Here is a 23,723-nt window from a genome sequence, read left to right on the forward strand (position 1 = left end):
TGTAACTCAACGACCAAGTTCACCACTGAAAACAAGGCCACATGAATATTGATAGAGCACTAAACTACATTCTTGTATTTAACATATCTCTCACTGAAAATCCAGTGTTCCCTCACAAATGACAGAAGAATAAAATATAAGCAGAGCGGAGCCAGTGCCAATTGGCCTAATTGTTTACTATCCACCTGTCGAGCTGATATGTACACCAGGTCTGCGAGGATTTCAAAACTTATCATCCAACGCCACGTATTCTCAGACCTGCCTAGCTGATGCCAAGTCAGCGTGAGATATTTCCTGCGAAAACATATCACTGTTTTTGGACTATTTAAAAACATTTGCTGCTTCATTCGGTAGCAAAGATAATCATTATGTGCCTTTTTTTTTATTGTGGGTGGGATTTAAAAATCTGACAGAGGGCACCACAAAGTTTTTTGTGGGTGCCACAGGTTCGCCACTCCTGCCCCACTGCACTACCAGCTGCATTCTCCAACCTGAAGCTGTGCATTCAGGCCTGGTCCCAGCATTAGCAAACTCCGGTCTGATTCCAAGGGTGTAGTGGACTCACCTGAGTGATAACACTGAGGATTCCGCATAAAGGAATGAGAACTAAGGGGCAGATCTTGGGGGAGGCAAGTAGAGGGAACAGGAGGAGAGCGAGCTGGACTGTTTCCCCATGGCTATTCACTTCAGGATGCCCTGGTGGGTAGAGGGGTGACTGCGGTTGGGGGGGGGGGAGGAGGGGTGGGGAGAGATAGGCAGTGTATGTGTCTCTGTCCCTGAGGACACAGACATCGGTTACCCAGCCCCCATCTGCAGGTCCCGGCTGGGGATGCAATGCAGAGGCGGTCCTGGGGGAGTGAGAGGAATAAAATACTGTTGAGCCGAAAGTGACTAGAATCTCTCTCGGACAGGGCCAGCGGGTGATCCTGGAGTCCCAGGAAAACCAGGAAGCACAGGTATCCCCGGAGAGAAAGGACAGATCGGAGAGATGGGCTTTCCAGGTAAGTATGTGCATTGACATCCACAGCCTGAGGTTCCCTCTGGGTCTCCAGTCATTGTGTATCGACTGTGGAACGCTCCCTCCTCAGTGTGACCTTCCCTCATCACCGTCCCTCTGGTTATTGTCCCTCCCACAATGTGACCCTCCCGCAGTACTGCTCCTCCCACAACGTGACCCTCCCTCGATATACCCCTCCCCAGTATGATGCTCTCCCAGTACCACCGTGTCTACCATCCAGTCTCTGCGCAGGTTGGGGAGACTTTGAGATGGGGACCATGCGAGGAGGGGAGAGGAGCTCCCGGGCTTCGGTGTGTTTGGACGCCGAGATCTTGACGCGCTGGCTTTCCCTTCCCAGGTGCCTCCGGCCCTCCCGGCCAGCCAGGCTCCCCAGGACAGCGAGGAATGCCTGGATTCAGTGGGAGGACTGGTCAGAAAGGTGTCAAGGGAGACCCCGGCCCGCCGGGGTACGGGATCCCGGGTGAGCAGGGTCAGAAGGTGAGTATGGCGGGTGGCGTAAGAGAGCCATCAGATGGTTGCGAGGGAGAGTGGCCGATGTAGGCGTGAGCCCAGGGGAGCAATGGCCGTTGAACCTCTCCCGACCCTCTGCCCCCCCGAGTCCCCGACGGGGGAGAGGAAACTCTACCCACAAGGCTGTCATCATTAGCCTCTTCCCCAGAGTGGAAGGGGCTAATTACACGGCAAATCGTCTGGTGGAGGACATGGGAGTGAGTACTGCTCCATGTTAGGGTGCCAGACAGTGAACACAGCCCCAAGTGGGCATTCCACGGGGTGGCAGTAGGCTGGAATCTGAATGGCCTGGGGTCCTGTCCAGTCACCTCTGACTGGTTTCGATTGACTCCACTGGAACCAACCAGCACTGCACACTGGCACTGTCTGCTGTACCCAGGTTAACACTGGGCAAATCCAACCTCAGTGCCAACTCCAGAACTCCACTGTGGTAGAGAATCCCCACTGTCAGAACGGAGCACCTCACCATTCTTCTGCCCCTAACTCCAACCCAGCTCGACCTTCCAACCTCCACCCCCCCCTCCAAACCCCTCAACAACCTACCACCCCACCTCTAACCACTATCCTCACAAACACAGATAAGGGGCTGGTGGTGCTGAGCAAGCAGCAAGACTGCAGAAGGACTTAGACAGATAGGAGAATGGGAGGGTGACAGATGGAATACTGTATGATCATGCACTTGGTAGAAGGAATGAAGCCATAGACTATTTTCTATACGGAGAGCGAATTCAGAAATCTGAGGTGCAAAGGTACTTGGGAGTCCTTGTGCAGGATTCCCTACTGGATAACTTGCAGGCTGAGTCTGTAGTCATCATCATCATCATCATGGGCCTCTTCTGGATGACATGGGCGACCATGGTCTACATGACCAAGATTATTCTTGGCAAATATTTCTGCAGAAGCGGTTTGCTAGTGCCTTCTTCTGGGCAGTGTCTTTACAAGACAGTGACCCCAGCCATTATCAATACTCTTCAGAGATTGTCTGCCTGGGGCGCCAGAGGTTTGCATAATCAGGAACTGTGACGTGCACCAGCTGCTCATACAACCATCCACAATCCACCCCCACACATGGCTTCAAGTGACCCTGACTGGGAGGCTAAGCAGGTGCTACACCCTGCCCAAGGGTGATCTGCAGGCTAGCGGCAAGAAGGAGCACCCTACACCTCCTTTGGTAGAGATGTACATCTACCTCACCACCCAGTAGTCAGTATTAAGGAAGGCAAATGCAATGTTAGCCTTCATTTCCTGAGGACCAGAATATTCAAGCGTGGATGTAATGTTGAGGCTTCATAAGGGATTGGTCAGACCACACATGGAATATTGTGAGCAGTTTTGGGATCTATACTTAGGAAATGATGTGCTGGCATTGGAGAGGGTCCAGAGGAAGTTTACAAGAATTATCCTGGAAATGAAAGGCTTAATATACTGTATTAGGAGTGTTTGATGTCACTGGACCTGCACCCATTGGAGTTCAGAAGAATGAGGGGAGATCTCACTGAAACCTACCTAATATTGAAGGGCCTTGATAGAGTGGACGTGGAGAGGGTGTTTGCAATCGTGGGGTAGTCTAGGACCAGAGGGCACAGCCTCAGAATAGAAGGGTGTTCCTTTAGAACAAAAATGAGAGGAATTTCTTTAGCCAGAGGGTGATAAATCTGTGGAAATCATTGCCACAGATGGCTGTGGAGTCCAAGTCATTGGGTATATTTAGTCAGGGGTTGGTAAATTCTTGTCAGTAAGAGTGTCAAAGATTATGGGAAGAAAGCAGAAGAATGGGATTGAAAGGAGTAATAAATCAGGCACGATCAAACGGTAAAGCAGACACAATATGTTGAATGGCCTAATACTGCTCCTATGTCCTATGGTGTCTCATCAACTGCTCCTTACAAAACCCCTCAACCTCTGACTCTCAACCCTCCACCCCCTCAATAACCTCTGCACCCCTCTCACCAATCCTCTCTAACTTTCCCCCAAACCCCTCGATCTCCCTCTGACTCCCCTCTCTTCCCTGCAATACCCTCATCAATTTCCTCCACCATCTCCTCACCACCCACCTCCACTGCGCTCAGCGATCTCCAACATTAATGTGGATGCCATTGACCAGATTCTGTTGTGTGTGCAGGGAGATCCAGGTTTGCCGGGTTTTCCAGGTGACCCCGGACCAATAGGCAATCCCGGTTTTCCGGGGTTGCCGGGTACACTGGGGCCGACAGGTCCAAAGGGGAGTCCAGGAGCGCCAGGAATCCCAGGTGAGCTAATGGGACGGTTGGGTGAAGTGACAGGTATGTGGCTCTGGATAGAGACGGGTCCTGACTGAGTGCCATCACTCCCCAGGTAATCCAGGACCACCCGGCACCAAAGGTGACGTTGGACCCATGGGTGAACCAGGCTTCGCCGGAAGCCCAGGACTACCAGGTAGGTCACCATATCTCCAGCCATTCTACCAGAACCTTCCTCCCATCTGTGCTGAATTACACACAGCTCCGAAGTAGGCCACTCTGGCCATCTCGTCCATGCCTATTCTTCCACCCTGACCCTGGTTCACTCTCCTCCCCGAGCTCTGGCTGTTGGCGTGGTTTCTATTCCACTCTCCGACCTTGGTCCACTCTGCACCAAAGTGGAGTTGGACCATTGTTAGGATGAATGTTAGAACTGGTCCGTGAGCGAAATGGCTTCCTATTGTCCCTCAAGTAATCTCTCTGAAACAGCCTTAGAAAGATGGGGAGAGGTGACCCTCATACCTTGTCTCAGGACAAATGGTCCCTGGTGTACCTGCCTGGGAACTGATCAGGAATCAGATCACCTGACCCCACTTGTTACTCAGCTGACCCCAGTAAGGTGTGTAAGTACCCCGATCTCCATTCCTTCAGGAGAACTTCTCCTGCACAATCCAGGGCCTGGGAATGAGAATTGGTTCATGATGTTTCCCACAGCTAATGACCACCCATTCTCCTCTGGAACAAATATGCACACAGATAGTTACCATAGTGGTCAATACAGAGTACCCCACAAGGAATTACTACAGGGGTGATCTTCCCCAGTGTGGATGGATAATTCCGGAAGAAAGAAGGATGCAATGTTGGGATCTACAAGGACTATCTTGCCGTGTCGCCAGTTCCCTCTCATTCATCCCATGTTTTGCTGCAGGTCCCACGGGGACTTCGGGAATCCCTGGGCTTCCTGGAGACAAAGGCTCACGAGGCCTCGATGGAATACCCGGTGTCATTGGGGAGAAAGGCAATCCAGGTAGGAGAGCACGGTGTAGGGTGTGGGTGTGTGCTCTGTTTGTGATCGGGCTGCTTTGCATTATTAAAGCTGAACAATGAATCAGACGGGCAGTCACAAAGGTTTGCCAGGTGGTCCTGCTGTGGCCAGGGCTTCCTGGTTGTCTGGATCTTAACAAGAGGTGAGGCCTCTGATACAACATCCTCTTCCCCATCCCACCAGTTCTGGAAGCTGCCCACTGGAGATCCTGGTCATAGAGGCATAGAGCACCAGAGCACAGAAACAGGCTCTTTGACACATCTAGTCCACTCTGCCCAGTCCCATTGACCTGAACCTGGACCATAACCCTCCCATCCATGTACCTATCCAAATTTCTCTTCAATTAAACCCACATCCACCACTTCCACTGGCAATTTGTTCCACACTCTCACCTCCATCTGAGTGAAAAAGCACCCCCTCATGTTTCTCTTAAACTTTTCACCTTTCACCCTTCACCCTTAACCCACGATCTCCAGTTTTTGTCTCACCCAACCTCAATGGAAAAGGCCTGCTTGCAATTACCCTAATTATACCTTCAGAATTTTACATATCTCTATCAAATCTACCCCCCCCAACCCCATTCTCCTCCACTCCAGGAAATGAAGCCCAAGCCTGCTCAAATTCTCCCTGTAACCCAGGTTCTCAAGTCTCGGCAACATCCTCGCAAATTTTTTTTGTAGTCTTTCAATCTGGTAGGGGGAGGCCTCCACCACTGACCCAAGTTGTTTCTCATGGTACATGCCAGGCACTGTGCTGGGCCTAGAGGCTTTCTAAGGCTATCCTAGACCTAAGACCATAAGATATAGGAGCAGAATTAGGCCATGTGGCCCATTGAGTCTACTCTGACATTTTATCATGGTTGATCCAATTTTCCTCTCAGCCTCCGTCTCCTGTCTGCTCCCCATATCCCTTCGTGTCCTGATCAATCAGGGATCTATCAACCTCTGCCTTAAATATATTTGAAGACTTGGCCTCCACAGCCGCCTGTGGCAAAGCATTTCACAGATTCACCACTCTCTGGCTAAAGAAATTCCTCCTCATCTCCGTTCTAAAAGGATGCCCCTCTATTCTGAGGCTGTGTCCTCTGGTCTTAGACTCTGCCACCATAGGAAACATCATAATTAACTGAGCCGATGAAGAAACACCCGCTCAAAAGTGCATTACTTGAAGAATGAAAGGTTGCAGAGGCACCTATGTCCTAGTGTGCACAATGTGCAGAATAAGATGCTGCAACTGGGGAAGCTTGTCGTGAGAGGAACTGGACACGTCAGTGGGGAGGACGTGGTTCATTATAATAATGAATTATTATACTCCAGTTTCCATTCGTTTGACCCATCTTTACAACACGTATGGGTGAGGCCACATCTAGGACAGAGGGTACACTGTTGGTCTCTGTATCTAAGGAAGCATGTTAACGCTTTGGAAGCAGTTCAGAAAGACCTTATCAATACAACAGAAATCAAAATATTACTGATGCTGGAAATCTGAAACAAAAACAGAAAAATGCTGGAAACATTGGACTAATTCCTGGAACAGAGGAAAGTGTCGAGCGACCAGGCGCGTATCTGCACATTAGAAAACTGAGAAGGGACCTTGTAGAAACATAGAAGACTGTGGGGGGGGTGATAGCACAATGGCTGTGGGAAATAGTGTTTCCACTTGTGTGAGAATCTGGAACAAGGGGTCATGGTTTAAAACTTATGGTTACCAATTTAAGATGAGATGGGCATTTTTTTTTGTTTCAAAGTTATGTCTTTGGAACCCTCTTCCTTCCGAGGGCTATGGAAGCAGGGTTAATGACCAACTTTACAATGGAGGAGGGTGGACGTTTTGATAAGCAAAGGGGTGAAAGGTTCCCAGGTTGGACAGGGAGGGAGGACGGGTTGATTCATCTATATTTAAGACCTGCTGCTCACATGAGAAAGAAATTCCTGGAGAGGGTGGGTACACAACACAAGTACAAGCAGATGGACCAGCCTTCTTTCAGTTAGATGAATTCCTGTGAAATTAATGGGTTATTTTAGGAAGAAAACAGTCTCAAGTTTGGAGAATTCCTATTTCCACCTCCCAGGTCAGCTCCTTTATCCCAGCTCCCAAAAGCCACAACATGCCTGTGTGCTGAAACCTCGTGCCTGGCTCTTACATCCAGACAATGGACTATTAATAATGATGGCTGATCATCGTCACAGTACAAACACCCGGCTGTAATCAGTTACCGCTGGCTTCTTACAGTACTGTAACACTCACAACACGCTGGAGGAACTCAGCAGGCCGGGCAGCATCCGTGGAAACGATGAGTCGACGTTTCGGGCCAGAACCCTTCGTCAGGACTGTAGAGGGAAGGGGCAGAGGCCCTATAAGGAAGGTGGGGGGAGGGTGGGAAGGAGAAGGCTGGAAGGTTCCAGGTGAAAAACCAGTAAGGGGAAAGATAAAGGGTTGGGGAAGGGAAAGCAGGGAGGGGATAGGCAGGAAAGGTGAAGAAGGAATAGGGGAAAACACAATGGGTAGTAGAAGGAGGCGGAACCATGAGGGAGGTGATAGGCAGCTGGGGGAGGGGGCAGGGTGAAATAAGGATAGAGGAAGGGAGGGGGAGGGAATTACCGGAAGTTGGAGAATTCTATGTTCATACCAAGGGGCTGGAGACTACCTAGACGGTAGATGAGGTGTTGCTCCTCCAACCTGAGTTTAGCCTCATCATGGCAGTAGAGGAGGCCATGTATGGACATACCTGAATGGGAGTGGGAAGCAGAGTTGAAGTGGGTGGCTACTGGGAGATCCTGTCTGTTTTGGCGGATGGAGCGGAGGTGCTCGACGAAGCGGTCCCCCAATCTGCGTCGGGTTTCACCGATGTAGAGGAGGCCGCACCGGGAACACCGGATGCAATAGATGACCCCAACAGATTCACAAGTGAAGTGTTGCCTCACCTGGAAGTACTGTTTGGGGCCCTGAATAGTGGCAAGAGAGGAGGTGTAGGGACAGGTGTAGCACTTACGCTTACAGGGATAAGTGCCGGGTGGGGAGGGATGTGTGGATAAGGGAGTCGCGGAGGGACCGATCCCTATGGAAGGCGGAGAGGGAAAGATGTGCTTAGTGGTGGGGTCCTGTTGAAGGTGGCGGAAGTTGCAGAGGATAATGTGCTGGATCCGGAGGCTGGTGGGGTGGTGGGTGAGGACAAGGGGAACTCTGTCCCTGTTGTGGCGGGAGGATGGGGTGAGAGCCGAAGTGTGGGAAATGGAGGAGATGTGGGTGAGGGCATCATTGATGATGGTAGAAGGGAAACCATGATCCGTAAAGAAAGAGGACATTTGAGATGTCCTGGAACGGAAAGCCTCATCCTGGGAGCAGATGCGGCAGAGACGGAGGAACTGGGAATAGGGAATGGCATTTTTGCATGTGGCGGGGTGGGAAGAGGTATAGTCGAGGTAGTTATGAGAGTCAGTGGGCTTGTAGAAGATGTCAATGGACAGTCTGTCTCCAGAGATGGAGACCGAGAGATCGAGAAAGGGGAGAGAAGTGTCCGAGATCGACCAAGTGAATTTGAGGGCTGGGTGGAAGTTTGAAGTAAAGTCGATGAAATTGACGAGCTCAGCATGGGTGCAGGAAGCAGCACCAATGTAGTCGTCAATGTACCTAAAGAAAAGTTGGGGAGCAGTACCAGAATAGGTTTGGAGCACAGACTGTTCCACATAACCAACGAACAGGCAGGCATAGCAGGGGCCCATGCAAGTTCCCATAGCTACACCCTTGGTCTGAAGAAAGTGGGAAGAGCCAAAAGAGAAGTTATTAAGTGTAAGAACCAGTTCCGCCAACCGGAGGAGGGTAGTGGTGGTGGGGAACTGGTGAGGTCTATTACCCAGAAAGTAGCAGAGGGCTTTGAGGCCTTCTTGATGGGGAATAGAGATGTATAAGGATTGGACATCCATAGTGAAAATGAAGCGGTCAGGACCGGGGAACTGGAAGTTATTGAAGAGGTGGAGGGCATGAGATGTATCCCGGATGTAGGTGGGGAGGGACTGAACTATGGGTGACAAAATGGAGTACAGTACGGTAACGTATGCCTTTGTCTCACTCCACTCTGTGCCTGTTGTGAATTTCCAGGTCTACCGGGAAGAGACATGCACGGACAACCTGGACGTCCTGGCCCAAAGGGTAAGTGGAGCTTTTCATAATTCACCTCTTTCAGCACTGGTACCACCTGCCTTTACTGGGTGGCATCTGACTTCTCGCTCCATTTCCCTGGCATTCTCCAGGAGTTTCATGCTGTCTGCTTTCCTGCTGAGTGTCGAAGTCAATGTGGATCAGTGAGGTGACCATTTGCTGAGGTCAGAGCAGGAACCCCAGATAGGTCTCTCTTCATCCTGCCGATGCTGCTCTTGCAGAAAGATGAAGTCAGAGTTAGAATCAGAATTATTATAATGGTCATATGTCATTAAATTTGTTGTTTTGTGGCAGCTGTACAGTGCAATACACAAGAACAGATTAACAAAAGAAATAAAAAAAAGAGATCCGATGGCAGAAGGGCAAAGCTGTCCCTAAAATGTTGAGTGTGTGTCCTCAGTTTGGTGTACCTACTCCCTGACAGCGGTAAAGAGAAGAAAGCATGTCCTGGCTGGTGACAGTCTTTAATGATAGATGCCACCTTCTTGAGGCCTTGTCCATTGAAGAGGACCTCAGTGGTGGGGAGACTAGTGTCTGTGATGGAGACGGCTGAGTTTACAGCCCCCTGCCGTGTTTTCCAATCCATCGCAGTGGTCCCTCCATACCAGAGAGTGGTGCAACTAGTTAGGATTCACTCCATGGGACATCTCTATAAATTTGTTGCAATCTTTGGTGAAATGCCAAATCTCCTCAAACTCCTGTTGAAATGTAGCTGTTGTCATGCCCTTTTTTTTTTAAAGTAATTGCAATATGTTGGGCCCAGGATAGATCTTCAGAGATGTTGGCACCCGGGACCCTGAACCTGCTCACCCCTTGACCTCCCCAATGAGGAGTGGGGCTTGTTCTCCCGGCTTCCCCTTCCTGAAGTCCACCATCAGTTCCCTGGTCTTACCGACATTGAGCACAAGGTTGTTGCTGTAACACCACTCAACCAGCCGATCTGTCTCTTCAGTCCTGGTGAACGGACTTGACCAAAACCGTAACACTTTCATCCCCTCTGTAGGTGCTGCCTGACTTGATGAGTTCCTTCAGCAATTTGCATGTGCTGGCTCTTCAGAGAAGTGTCTACCTATAGTGGTCGCCTCACTACAGGAAGGATGTGGAAGCATTGGAAAGGGTACAGAGGAGATTTACCAGGATGCTGCCTGGTTTAGAGAGTACACATTATGATCAGAGATTAAGGGAGCTAGGGCTTTACTCTTTGGAGAGAAGGAGGATTAGAGGAGACATGGTAGAGGTGCACAAGATATTAAGAGGAATAGATAGAGTGGATAGCCAGCGCCTCTTCCCCAGGGCACCACTGCTCAATACAAGAGGACATGGCTTTAAGGTAAGGGGTGGGAAGTTCAAGGGGGATATTAGAGGAAGGTTTTTTACTCAGAGAGTGGTTGGTGCGTGGAATGCACTGCCTGAGTCAGTGGTGGAGGCAGATACACTAGTGAAGTTTAAGAGACTACTAGACAGGTATATGGAGGAATTTAAGGTGGGGGGTTATATGGGAGGCAGAGTTTGAGGGTCGGCACAACATTGTGGGCCGAAGGGCCTGTACTGTGCCGTACTATTCTATGTTCTATTAAACAGTTCCTTAAGCCGAGTCTGTTTAAAATTGCCATGAAATGGCAGCAAATTGAGCTTCAGCAACACTTGCTGAAGAGAATGGGGTCATTTCTCTGGATGGAGAATAGTTACCCAACACAAATGAATTGTTGAAATTAATCCCAGTCCCCAAGAACACTCTGATCTCCTGGCATCATTTGCAATGGAATTGTCCAATCATCTCCCTTTTCTGCAGGGAATTCCAGCTACTTCCCACAGGGATTGTCCCCTCCCAGGGCTTTCAGCTGCCGGGCTAGGACGGGACCACCGCCAGTAAGGACTGCACCAGTGACTGTTCATTTTTTGTCTCCATAGGTGTGAAAGGTGATATTGGCTTGCCAGGCTTCCCTGGGTCACCAGGAGTCCCGGGCAGGAAAGGAGAGAAGGGATATCCAGGCAGCCATGGTCTCCCAGGTAACCAGGGACCCCCTGGCCCACCGAACGTGGCTCTGGAGGGGCCGAAGGGAGAGAAAGGGACCCCGGGGACTCCAGGCCAACCAGGTAAGGAGGCTGCTGACAGTTGCTGGGGAGATGAAGCTGACATTTCAGCAGCGTGGTGGCATAGCAGTTAGCACTAACAGGTGGGTTGGTGGGCCGGAGGAACCTGTTCCATGTTGTATCCCTAAATAAGTAACCTTACAGCAGGGAAAGGAGCCATTCGGCCCATCGAGCCTGCTTTATTTGCTTGAGAGACTTTCTCATCAAGCCCCATCGCCTCTTTCTCCTCAGTGCTGCTGCTTTTCCCGTCTTCCACCTGTTCCCTTTGGAAGTTCCTCCTGGATCTGCTCCCACACACTTCTGGGCAGCACGCCCCAGTGCACCACGCCACTCCACTCCCCTCCCCTCTGCACTGCTGCCAATTCTCCTCACTCCATGGCCTCTGGGCAGCCACCCTCCTGCCAAAGACATTTCCACTGGACATGAGCTAAGTCCATGTCTTTGATAAGGATTCTAAAAATCTCTCCGCACCAGCTAGTTCAGGAAGTTCCCATGACGCAAGGAGGTCACAGCCCCGAGTAACAATCCAAACCACAATCAGCAAATTCAATCTCAATGGTTTCTCGACACTTGTGACAAACACCTCCTTCCGAATTTCCTCAAACCAAAACCACGAAGGACGCGAGAGATGAGAGGTTATCTGCCTCGTGGCATATGTCAGCACTGATCCTGGAGACAAAACATCTCTCCTCTTCCTCAAAGATGATGATGGAGTCTTTTATCTTCATTCCAAATAAAGGGTGCTCCCCCCACAACGATGCTCCCTCACTACTGCCTCACCCACAGTGAGGTTGGGAGGTAACTGAAGACCAGAGTTTCACTCCTTTTGTGTCGGTGGGTGGCTTCACCTGTGCTGCCCCTGTGACCTTCCTTTGATTCCTTTCAATCACATCCTCCTCTCTTCCCTTGAATTCCTGCCTCCAAGACTGGAAGGAACACACTTCCTACTGGAGACTGGTGAAGGATGTGACTGCCACAGTGTCTGGGCAGAAGGGGATGGAGATGATAGACCAAGAGCTGGTTCTGGTGTGGGTACCACCACAACTGTCTGACTCCCTCCTCGTCAGTTCCATCAGGGTAAGCCCTGCCCCTTGGGTTTGCCAATGCTTTTACTTCCTCCGTGTTCCCTTTCCGTGGCTTTCCCAGACCATAAACCCCTGTCCTGGGAACGCCATAGCCCGCCATAATGTGTTGTTGTTGAGCCTCCAGGCTAACAGTTGTTGACTGCAGTTGGTCACACCTGAAACTAACATTGGTGCCACAAGAGCTGGCTGGGATCTTGTGAAGAAGGTGTAAAGAATGGTCTCTGTGTGGAGCTGGTGATCTCAACAGAGGGGGAGGCTTGTGCAGATGGAAAGAGGTGACGAACACCTTGCTTTTACAGGGGTCCCTGGTTTACAAGGGCTGCCGGGAACAACAGGACTGACTGGGTCCAAAGGAGATAAAGGAGAGCTGGGGCCTCCTGGATTCCAAGGTTTTCCGGGGCCAAAGGGAGAGACAGGGATCCAAGGACCTCCCGTAAGTCAATGTTACGCTGTTTAATCTATGCCCTGTACAGACAAGATCCAAGGGAGGCCAGGAGACTTTGGAGGATGGGAAGAGCGGATGGTAACAGGGGAGTTGGTGATGAGGGGATGAAGGAGCACAGAATGTGATCCAGAGGGATCTTGGGCTACGTGCTCTGTGGAACTCAGTCTGTCAATTGTAATGGGACGGAAATAAATCAGGTGCAGAGGAGCCCTTGTCCAAATCCATCATCCCGTCCAACTTGTTTTACACTGACAGCACTCCAATCCTTTGGATCTGGGCAGGGTAGAAACGGTTGGGTAAAACTCCCCCGGTCAGTGAATCACCTGCTAGCTACACAATTGGCCGATCAAAGGCAGCAAGACCCTTATCATCTGCTAATCAGCTGCAGCAGTTGGCTGACCTACTAGCCACAGTGAGCACTGACCTTTCCAACCCTCCCTCTCCCCATCACTGAATAACTCAGGATGCTGGTGAAGGGTCTGAGGTGACGCTGGAACGACGTTCAAGGGAAGCGACCTCAGGTTCTTGATCTAATTAATTACTGCTGGCTGAAATGGAGGTGGGGTCTCTGCAGTGTGAGTGAGTGTGGAATGGTGTTCCCACAGGGGATCGCTGGATACCCTGGAGCCACGGGACAAAAGGGAGACCCAGGACCTCACGGAGCTCCAGGCTTTGCAGGTTCGTTATTGATCTACTCAGTTAACTAGCTGTTGTCAAGGACTGTTGCTGCCACTGAATGGAGTTTTGTGTATGAGCTGGAAGGGGGCCATGTGATAAGCAGAGGTCCAGTATACGGTCAGAGGCTTGGCCTGAGATGCAGTCTTTGCACCCACAGAGGTTCAAGGTTCCAGTTTATTTATCACGTGTACGGTGAAATATTACATTTGCATTGACAACCAATGCAGCCGAGGCTTTGCTGCACGTTTCGGCGCCAACATACTGAGCAGAACACAACGAAACGAGGCCTGTTCCTCCCTCCCACCCACACACACACACATAGCCCTCCAACCCAGGACAGGCCGTTCCCTTCAGCCTCCGGCCTCCGCTGGATCCGGATTCGCACTCAAGCTCACAGACATTAGGCCTTCTGACTACCCCAGTGGACTTGCAGACTCAGGAATACAGCCAACAGGCCTCAACTTCCAGACCTCTAATTCAACCCTCGGGCCTCGATCCTCCACACTGGTCTCAGGATACACTGACAGGGAACACCAGGTCCCGAACTCTGGTCTTGCCAGCGACAGGGACCCCAAACACCAGGCCTCAAACTCCGAGATTGACAGGATCAGGGAAGAATCATGGGATCACGGTGGAAATTGAACCCCACAGACAAAATGCTGGAGGAACTCTGCAAGACAGGCAGCATCTATGTCGACATTTCAGCCCAACTCTCCTGATGTGTCGGAGCAAAACATTGCTATTTATTCCCCTCCATCAATGCTGCCTGGCCTGCAGAGTTACTCCAGCTCAGGATTTTCACCATTTGCAGAATAGCTTGCAGCTGGGAATTGGGCCCACGTGATTGGAATCAGAGTGTCCCACCTCAGTGAGTCCTCACCTCTACCAATGTCCTGAGTACCTCAACCAATCAGCAGACTGGGATCAGACGCTGGGCACGGCTGTACAACCAATCAGCAGACTGGGATCAGACACTGGGCGTGGCTCTACAACCAATCAGCAGACTGGGATCAGACGCTGGGCACGGCTGTACAACCAATCAGCAGACTGGGAACAGACGCTGGGCACGGCTGTACAACCAATCAGCAGACTGGGAACAGACGCTGGGCACGGCTGTACAACCAATCAGCAGACTGGGAACAGACGCTGGGCACCGCTGTACAACCAATCAGCAGACTGGGAACAGATGCTGGACACGGCTGTACAACCAATCAGCAGACTGGGAACAGACGCTGGGCACAGCTGTACAACCAATCAGCAGACTGGGATCAGTTGCTGGGCGCAGCTCTACAACCAATCAGCAGACTGGGATCAGACGCTGGGCGCGGCTCTACAACCAATCAGCAGACTGGGATCAGTCGCTGGGCGCGGCTCTACAACCAATCAGCAGACTGGGATCAGATGCGGGCGCGGCTCTACAACCAACCAGCAGACTGGGATCAGTCGCTGGGCGCGGCTGTACAACCAATCAGCAGACTGGGATCAGACGCTGGGCACAGCTGTACAACCAATCAGCAGACTGGGGTCAGACGCCAGGCACGGCTGTACAACCAATCAGCAGACTGGGGGGATTAGACACTGGGCACGGCTGTACAACCAATCAGCAGACTGGGGTCAGACGCCGGGCACGGCTGTACAATCGGCACTTGGCAGGATCACAGAGCCAACTCCAGCTCCGGTTTCTGCTGCATTGCTGCTGGTCGCTGCCAGCCGCAGGGCAACGTTCAACCTGCAGACATCTGGAGTGAACGTGTCCCCTGTTCACCACTCCTCTCCTGAGCTGAGGGTTTACATCCTGTACTCAACAGCAAGCTGTGGGCTGGGCAGGTAACCCCCAGAACCCAGCTTCTAATGTACACTGTGACCGGGCAGTCAATGGGCTCCTGTTCTCAACCCGGATCTTTTCCTGAGCGTGGACAGTGAATTGCAAGGATGCTGAGTTTGTGGAAAGTTACACACAACTCCTGCGGCCTGTCAGAAGGATCTTCAGTGGTTAAGGAGAGGGACCCCTGGTGCACTAGGGCTGTGGGCTACATCCATGGCTCCCTGCCCAAGTACTCTCCAAATCACAGCTCTGTGATCCACACCAGCCAAAGACAGAGGCTTCATCTTCTTGACTGTCATTCGCATAAGGGGTATCAACAAGCTGAACCTGGCCTAGCAGGTGACCCCCCTCCTCAGGCGCTGGTAGACAATACTGACCTTCAGACTTTGTTGGATCCTGCTGTTTCTGTGATACAGATGCTCTTCAGAAGTCAAGAATGAGGCACAAGATTATGGGATTTTATTAAGAGTTACAAGAATGGAGATCAAAGAAAGAGGAAGCAAGAGAACTAAGAGATAAAAGGCAAAACAGTCTTTTTGCCTTTTTGCACAGGAGTTGTGTGTAACTTTCCACAAACTCCTGACTTGAGATAACAAAATTCCAGTGATAACAATTAACCTATAAAATAACCTGTTCAAGTGGCAAGACACCAGCTGGGAAGTTCCTAGAAAAATACAGATCCAACTCTCCCTTAATTACTGGAAAATTCACTAAACAAGGTTATTATAGTAATACATAAATAAGAACAGTAAAGTTAAGCTACAAGAAAAATAACAAATCTCAACTCTAGTGGACAAACAAATGAAGGAAAGGGAAGCTAAGCTGATGGATCTGGATGGGAAAGCCAGGAGAAGGCATGGCTTGCTTGGGCCGAGTGGCCTGTGTTACCAGTTGCATCATTCTCGCAAATATCTTTCCAGGGTTGAAAGGCTCATCAGGCCCCCCCGGATTACCCGGCACACAGGGTGACAGAGGACCACCAGGACAGCAAGGTAAGCCCCCCCCAACTCCGCCATCCCCCCCTCCCCGACCAACACACCTGCAACAGGGTGACAGAGGACCACCAGGACAGCAAGGTAAGCCCCATCCCCCCCCCAACCAAAACACCTCCAACAGGGTGACAGAGGACCACCAGGACAGCAAGGTAAGCCCCTCCACACTCCGCCATCTCCCCCCCCCCCCAACCGACCAACACACCTGCAACACTCAATGTCAAGCCCTGTTTGGGACCCTCACACACTGACAAGTCCACTCACTATACGTTGCTTGATCGGCAGGCAATCCGGGACCCCCAGGACCTCGGGGACCAGTACAGATCGTGAAGGGACTCCCTGGGTTCCCCGGACCAGCAGGACAGGACGGAGGAAAGGGATTCCCTGGGCTTCCAGGAAGCAAAGGTGACACAGGTAAGGAGAGTGTGAGGCACTGGAAGAATATTAGTTGGGAGTCTGCCGGTAAAGGACTGCAAGTCACGGGAGAGGGCGTCACCTGCCATTCAGCTGACCCTTCGGCTGATCTCCACCTTTAACTTGGTCACCTGATATACAGCCCCTTGAAATCTGTTCTCAGTGTTAAATACCCTCCGCGTCTCAGGGCCAATGGCACCGAGGGTTCCGAGGATTCTCCTCCCGCTGAGTGAAGAAAGTGGTCCTCAGCTGTGCTAAATATTGACCCCTTACAAGGAGAGTGGCGGCAGGAAAGCAGCATTTGTCATCCAGACCATTCTCTCTTCTCACTCGACCATCAGACAGGAGGAGCTGGAGCCTTAGGTCCCACACTAGCAGGTTCAGGAACAATTATCACCCTCCAACCATCAGGCTACAGAAGCAGCATCAATAACTTCACTCACCTCAACTCTGAATTGATTCCACTGCCTAGGGACTCTACAACTAACGTTCTCAGTATCATTTATTTATTTATTTCAACAATTTAGTGCATTGGCTGTTTGTCCATCTTCATTATGTATCATTTTTTCCCCATAAATTCAATTGTAATTCTTTATTTTCTTGTAAATGTCTGTGTGTCAATGAATCTCATGGTAGTATATGGTGACGTATACTTTAATAACAAATTTACTTTGATAAGGATTCCCAACTCTAAGTGAAGAAATTTTAGATTATGAAGACACGTAGTCCTCTTTTATTGTCATTTAGTAATACATGCATTAAGAAATGATACAATATTTCCTCCGGTGTGATATCACAAAAACACAGGATAGACCAAGACTGAAAAAACTGACAAAACCACATAACATATAGTTACAACAGTGCAACAATACCGTAACTTGATGAAGAAGTCCATGAGCACGGTAAAGTTCAAAGTTTCTCAAATGTCCCACATCTCACGCAGATGGGAGAAGGAAGGAAAACTCTCCCTGCCATGCCAACCACAGTCCGACTCTGAGTCATCCGAAAACTTCGAGCTCTGATCAGCTCTCCAACACCAAGTACTGAGCGCCATCTCTGTCCGAACGATTCGACCTCCTTCTCAGTCGCCAAAAGCAGGCAAGGCCGGGGATTTTGAGGCCTACCCTCCGAAAGATTCCTGACCTCGCAGTAATGACGGCAGCGAACGGGCATTTCAGAAATTTCTCCAGATGTTCCTCTGTGCTTTCACGTCCATTCTCCATCAAATCAGAATTGTCCACGGCCCCTATTTAACAGATACGATATCATTTTTCACCGGAGAGCTGCGCGCAATCAGGCGCGCTGCCATCTTCTCCTCCCACCTCAGCTGTTGTAAATATGGACCCCTTACCCTGAGATTGGCCCCCTGGCCCAAGGAAACAACCTTTCAATGTCCACCCTCTCCTTCCATTGCGTCCCAAAGAGTCACAGACACATCCGGCATGGAAGCTGGCTGTCCAGACACTGAGTCTTTTTCTACAACCATCCGTCATTCCCATTTTTAAATCTCCCCATAAGCCCACCACCTTCCCCACAGATTCTGCACCGTGCCCGCACACTGGGAATAATTTACGGTGGCTAATTAACCAACTGACCGGCATAATCTTTGGAATGTGGGAGGAAAAAGTGGAACACCTGGAGGAACTTTACACAGTCACAGAGAGGGCGTGCGAACCCCACGTGGAGAGTACCCGAGGTCAGTATTGAACCTGGGGCCACTTGCCGTCTCTTATTTTTCAGCAGACTTACAAAGAGAGCGTTGCTCTTTCATCTAGTATCTATTATGCGGCAAGCTTCCTCAGTGTCTCTGTGTAGGGCCACCTCCTCATTAGCAGGAAATCACTACATGACGCTACTACCTACCTGGGTCGGGAGGTACACAGGTGTGATGTCCACTGCCCCACAGTCCAATGTGAACATCTGAGCATCCGTTGAGTTGGGTGCACAGGTGTGGGGCGGGTAGACAATCATTCCATTCCCACCATTAGAAGAGCTTACAATCCCAGTCTCCATGATCAAAGGAAGGGTTACTGTAGATTACTGGGAGTATCAATGGTCACTCTATTACCCCCTCAGGTTTCCCAGGCCCAACGGGAGAAGCTGGTGATGTAGGACTTCCAGGCTTTGGAGGACGACCTGGGCAGAAAGGAGAACGTGGACGAACCGGACCAGCAGGTACAGAACCTTTCTAATACTTCCTATGTATGTGTGATGTTACGGAACAGACCCGACCCAAACAATTCCCATTTAACTAGTCCATCTCCGTCCCAGGAAAGAGAATAAGAAACTTGACTTGCTTAAAAACTTAATTTTTATTGGCCAGTCCTGCGATGTTGGTGAGGATTGTCATTGGCACATTGGTTTATATGGTTTGTCATCAGGGCCAGCTCAGGTCTCCAGTTCTATCTCACCCAGCTCAGGTCTCCAGCTCTATCTCACCAGGCTCAGGTCTCCAGCTCTATCTCCTCCAGCTCAGGTCTCCAGCTCTATCTCCTCCAGCTCAGGTCTCCAGCTCTATCTCCTCCAGCTGAGGTCTGCAGCTCTATCTCCTCCAGCTCAGGTCTCCAGCTCTATCTCCTCCAGCTCAGGTCTCCAGCTCTACCTCACCCAGCTCAGGTCTCCAGCTCTACCTCACCCAGCTCAGGTCTCCAGCTCTAGCTCCTCCAGCTCAGGTCTCCAGCTCTATCTCATCCAGCTCAGGTCTCCAGCTCTACCTCACCCAGCTCAGGTCTCCAGCTCTATCTCACCCAGCTGAGGTCTCCAGCTCTACCTCACTCAGCTCAGGTCTCCAGCTCTACCTCACTCAGCTCAGGTCTCCAGCTCTACCTCACCCAGCTCAGGTCTCCAGCTCTACCTCACCCAGCTCAGGTCTCCAGCTCTACCTCACCCAGCTCAGGTCTCCAGCTCTAGCTCCTCCAGCTCAGGTCTCCAGCTCTATCTCACCCAGCTGAGGTCTCCAGCTCTATCTCACCCACTGGATGGGTATATCATCTACCCTGACATCTCTGTGTTCGGGAAACTCCACGTTTGATTTACCGTTTTTATTTAGAGAATCACCATGGTTACAGGCCCCTCCGGCCTAACAAGGCTGTGCTGCCCTATTACACCCACATGACCAATTACCTGCACGTGGGAGGAAACTGGAGCAGCCGCAGAAAACCACACAGTCACAAGGAGAAAGTACAAACTCCTTACAGTCGGAAGAGAGAATTGAATCCAGGTTGTTGCTGCTGTAATAGCGTTACGCTATGCTATCCTGCCATTTAACCCGAGTCACCAGGGCTCCATGCAGCTCAGGAGGGAAGGGGAAGATCCACTGATCGGCAGAGGGTTTGCTTTGAGAATTATTTCAGTTTATAGTTGCTCAGGTTCCTCTGTCTCAGTTGAAGTCCTTGAAATTACATGGGGATATTCAGGGAGTAGGGAGAATCCTTTGGGAAAAGTTGTTACATCCAAATTCATCACAGTATCACAGGCAAGTCCATCCTAGGAGTGAGCTACTGCCTTGAACCACTGTTATCCTTCTCCACAGTGCTGGTGGGGAGCATTTCTTAATTCTGGAACTCCCCCCACCCCCCCCCATGCCCAACCCCACCAGCACTGTGGCAGCCATTAGTTCACCAGAAGGACAGTCGTGGTTCAAGGCAGCAGCTCGTGCCCATCTTCCCAAGGAGAAATGGAGGAACGTTGGGATGATGTGCGACTCAGAGGGAAACCTGCGGAAGCTGGATCTCCCCTGCAGCCACCCTCCTTGTCCTTCCAGCTGGGAGAAGTGGCAGGTTTCAGAGGTGCTCTGGAAATACCCTGGGCAGCTGGCTGGAGTGCGCTTTGTAAACTGTGCACGCTGATCCACAGCGTGCCGGACGTGGATGGATGGATGGAGAGTTCAGGGTGGTGGGTGGAGTGTTGGCCAAACAGGTGCCGGGCTGGAGGGAGCTACTTTGCCATTGTGCGCCTGCTTGAGGACAAACTCAAAGCAGTAAAAAACCCAACGTACTGATAAACTTCCTTCCTCTTGGTGAATATTATTCGGCATTTGACAATCGACTCCAGGCACTGGGAAATAGTAACCAAAGGCCACTCAGTCCCTCAAACCTGTTCTGCTGATCCACTGTCCTGTCTTTTCTTCAGAGCACTCTGTCTGCCTGGTTCACAGGAGTCCTTCAGTTTCCCACTGAGACACAGAGTTCCTGATCTCCTGCATCCTACTCCTGAAAGCCAGCCCCCAACGGATGGACCAGCCCCCCACTCCCACAACTATGGAAGGGGTGTCCGTCCATCTGCCAGCTCTCCTATTGCCAACACTCGGATCACCCAGAGAGGAACTGCCCTGGTCTGTGGCCTCTCCTCACCCCGTCTCTTTGTTCTAAGGTCCAAGAGGACAGCCGGGACCCATTGGTCCGGAGGGAGCACCCGGCCCTCGGGGATCTCCTGGCCCGGCGTCTATCGCTCATGGTTTCCTTGTGACACGACACAGTCAGACGACGGATATTCCCAGCTGCCCCCGTGGAACGTCGAAAATCTACGAGGGGTTCTCCCTGCTCTATGTGCAGGGCAACGAGAGGGCCCACGGACAGGACCTGGGTGAGGAACCGAGGCCCAGAGGGCTCCATCATATACCGTCCCTCTTGGGCTTGCCTGATCCATCTTGGCTGCAGTTTTCATCTTGGGCTCGCGCGTTCTGTCTTGGATACACTTTACATCTCGGGCTTGTGCTTTCTGTCTTGCCTGCACTTTCCATCTCGGGCTCGCGCTTTCTGTCTTGCCTGCACTTTCCATCTCGGGCTCGTGCTTTCTGTCTTGCCTGCACTTTCCATCTCGGGCTCGCGCTTTCTGTCTTGCCTGCACTTTCCATCTCGGGCTCGCGCTTTCTGTCTTGCCTGCACTTTCCATCTCGGGCTCGCGCTTTCTGTCTTGCCTGCACTTTCCATCTCGGGCTCGCGCTTTCTGTCTTGCCTGCACTTTCCATCTCGGGCTCGCGCTTTGTCTTGCCTGCACTTTCCATCTCGGGCTCGCGCTTTCTGTCTTGCCTGCACTTTCCATCTCGGGCTCGCGCTTTCTGTCTTGCCTGCACTTTCCATCTCGGGCTCGCGCTTTCTGTCTTGCCTGCACTTTCCATCTCGGGCTCGCGCTTTCTGTCTTGCCTGCACTTTCCATCTCGGGCTCGCGCTTTCTGTCTTGCCTGCACTTTCCATCTCGGGCTCGCGCTTTCTGTCTTGCCTGCACTTTCCATCTCGGGCTCGCGCTTTCTGTCTTGCCTGCACTTTCCATCTCGGGCTCGCGCTTTGTCTTGCCTGCACTTTCCATCTCGGGCTCGCGCTTTGTCTTGCCTGCACTTTCCATCTCGGGCTCGCGCTTTCTGTCTTGCCTGCACTTTCCATCTCGGGCTCGCGCTTTCTGTCTTGCCTGCACTTTCCATCTCGGGCTCGCGCTTTCTGTCTTGCCTGCACTTTCCATCTCGGGCTCGCGCTTTCTGTCTTGCCTGCACTTTCCATCTCGGGCTCGCGCTTTCTGTCTTGCCTGCACTTTCCATCTCGGGCTCGCGCTTTCTGTCTTGCCTGCACTTTCCATCTCGGGCTCGCGCTTTCTGTCTCCGACACTCAGCTTCCGTCTTGCATGCACTTCCCATCTGGGGCTTGCGCACAGGCTTTCTGCTCCACGCACGCATCTCCAACCCGACCCTGACTCTGACATCTGGCCCCACAGGGACGGCGGGCAGCTGCCTGCGAAGGTTCAGCACCATGCCTTTCCTCTTTTGCAACATCAACAACGTCTGCAACTTTGCTTCGAGAAACGACTACTCGTACTGGCTGGCCACGCCAGAGCCGATGCCCATGAGCATGGCTCCTGTCACTGGTCAGACCATAAAGCCTTTCATCAGCAGGTGAGGCTGCAGCTCTTTTGGGACGGGGGGTATAACTGGGTTCACAGGACCTCCTGATGCACCTGTTCTGGAAGAAGTCCCACTTCCTTGCTGTTTCCCCACAGCCACGCACACGTATCCTTTATCTTTTCACCTGGTCTCCTTATGAAAGTTTCTGTTGAATCCATTTGAACTGCCCCTCTAGGTAGCATGCAAAAACCCAGCAACACACACTGCACTAAAAAAAAACACTCTCCCCTTCCCCTCTCCCCATTCCCACATTGATCAAGGTCAAGAAAACTCAGCCATGCCTTTACTCCCTCAGGGAGCTCAGGAAATTCGGCATGCCCCCATTGACCCTCAGCAGCCTTTATCGATGCAGGCTGTCTGGCTGCATGGCAGCTTAGTATGGGAGCTGCTCGGCCCGTGGCTGTAAGGAACTGCAGAGCGCTGTGCACACAGCTCAGCACATCGTGAAAAACGGCCTCCCCTCCACGGATTCGATCTACACACCTTACTGCCTCAGTAAAGCAGTCAACATAATCAAAGACCCCACCCACCCCCAGACATCCTCTCCTCTCCCCCCTCACGTACCACCAGGCTCAGGGACAGCTTCTATCCCACTGCTGTCAGAATCTTGAACAGACAGACCCCTTGTACAAAGATGGACTGTTCAGCTCACAGTCTACCTCGTTTCATTCTTGCACTTTTTCGTTTACCTGCACTACACTTTTTTTTTAGGAGTTTTACACTTTATTCTGCATTATTGCTGTTTTTTAAAATCTTATTCTACCTCAATGATTTGATGTGTAAGACAAGCTTTTCAGTGTATCTTGGTACATGTGACGATAGTAAAGCAAGCCCAATACCCTCCCCTCCATCTCCCTCTACTCCCGGTCTCCTGCACTCGTGTTCTCTGCTTCCTTCACCATCATTTGAGGGAGAGCTATGGCCAACAGAAGAACTTTACACACACACGGGGCTGGAGTTTGCTCGTTGCTGAATGCACCAAGTCAGCCTCCGAATCCTGGCTCGACTGAACCAACAGAACAAGCCAGCAGAAGCACACTGGGTATCCAGAGCACAAGACCATACAACGTAGGGGCAGAATTGGGCCATTCAGCCCATCGAGTCTGCTCTACTATTTCATCAGGGCTGATTTATTTCCCATTCTCCTGCCTTCACCCCCTAACCTTTGACATCCTTAACTAATCAAAAACCTACTGAACCTCTGCTTTAAATATACCCGATGGGTAGCACAGATTTCCACAGTGGACTATGGTCTCATTGACAGAGGGAAGTCTGAATAATTGGGCTATTTTCTCTGGTGGAGGGAAATGCCCAGGGAAGAGGGAGGTGGCCATTGGCACGGGACGG

General features: G+C 51.3%; 1 protein-coding gene across 1 annotated transcript in view; it reads left to right on the forward strand.

Annotated features, from left to right (window-relative positions):
• The window catches only part of LOC134346745 (collagen alpha-5(IV) chain-like), a 131,431-nt gene that overhangs the window by 101,490 nt on the left and 6,218 nt on the right, over window positions 1–23,723 (forward strand). Inside the window, exons 36-49 of the mRNA XM_063048339.1 lie at window positions 912–1,001; window positions 1,356–1,495; window positions 3,651–3,777; window positions 3,863–3,943; window positions 4,676–4,774; window positions 8,891–8,941; window positions 10,862–11,047; window positions 12,429–12,562; window positions 13,180–13,252; window positions 15,998–16,069; window positions 16,355–16,483; window positions 18,560–18,658; window positions 20,855–21,067; window positions 22,190–22,367. Of these exons, the coding sequence (XP_062904409.1) occupies window positions 912–1,001; window positions 1,356–1,495; window positions 3,651–3,777; window positions 3,863–3,943; window positions 4,676–4,774; window positions 8,891–8,941; window positions 10,862–11,047; window positions 12,429–12,562; window positions 13,180–13,252; window positions 15,998–16,069; window positions 16,355–16,483; window positions 18,560–18,658; window positions 20,855–21,067; window positions 22,190–22,367 (1,672 nt within the window). The remainder of the gene's footprint in view (window positions 1–911; window positions 1,002–1,355; window positions 1,496–3,650; window positions 3,778–3,862; window positions 3,944–4,675; window positions 4,775–8,890; window positions 8,942–10,861; window positions 11,048–12,428; window positions 12,563–13,179; window positions 13,253–15,997; window positions 16,070–16,354; window positions 16,484–18,559; window positions 18,659–20,854; window positions 21,068–22,189; window positions 22,368–23,723) is intronic.

This window comes from Mobula hypostoma, chromosome 5, assembly GCF_963921235.1.
Source record: "Mobula hypostoma chromosome 5, sMobHyp1.1, whole genome shotgun sequence".
Taxonomy (NCBI): domain Eukaryota; kingdom Metazoa; phylum Chordata; class Chondrichthyes; order Myliobatiformes; family Myliobatidae; genus Mobula; species Mobula hypostoma.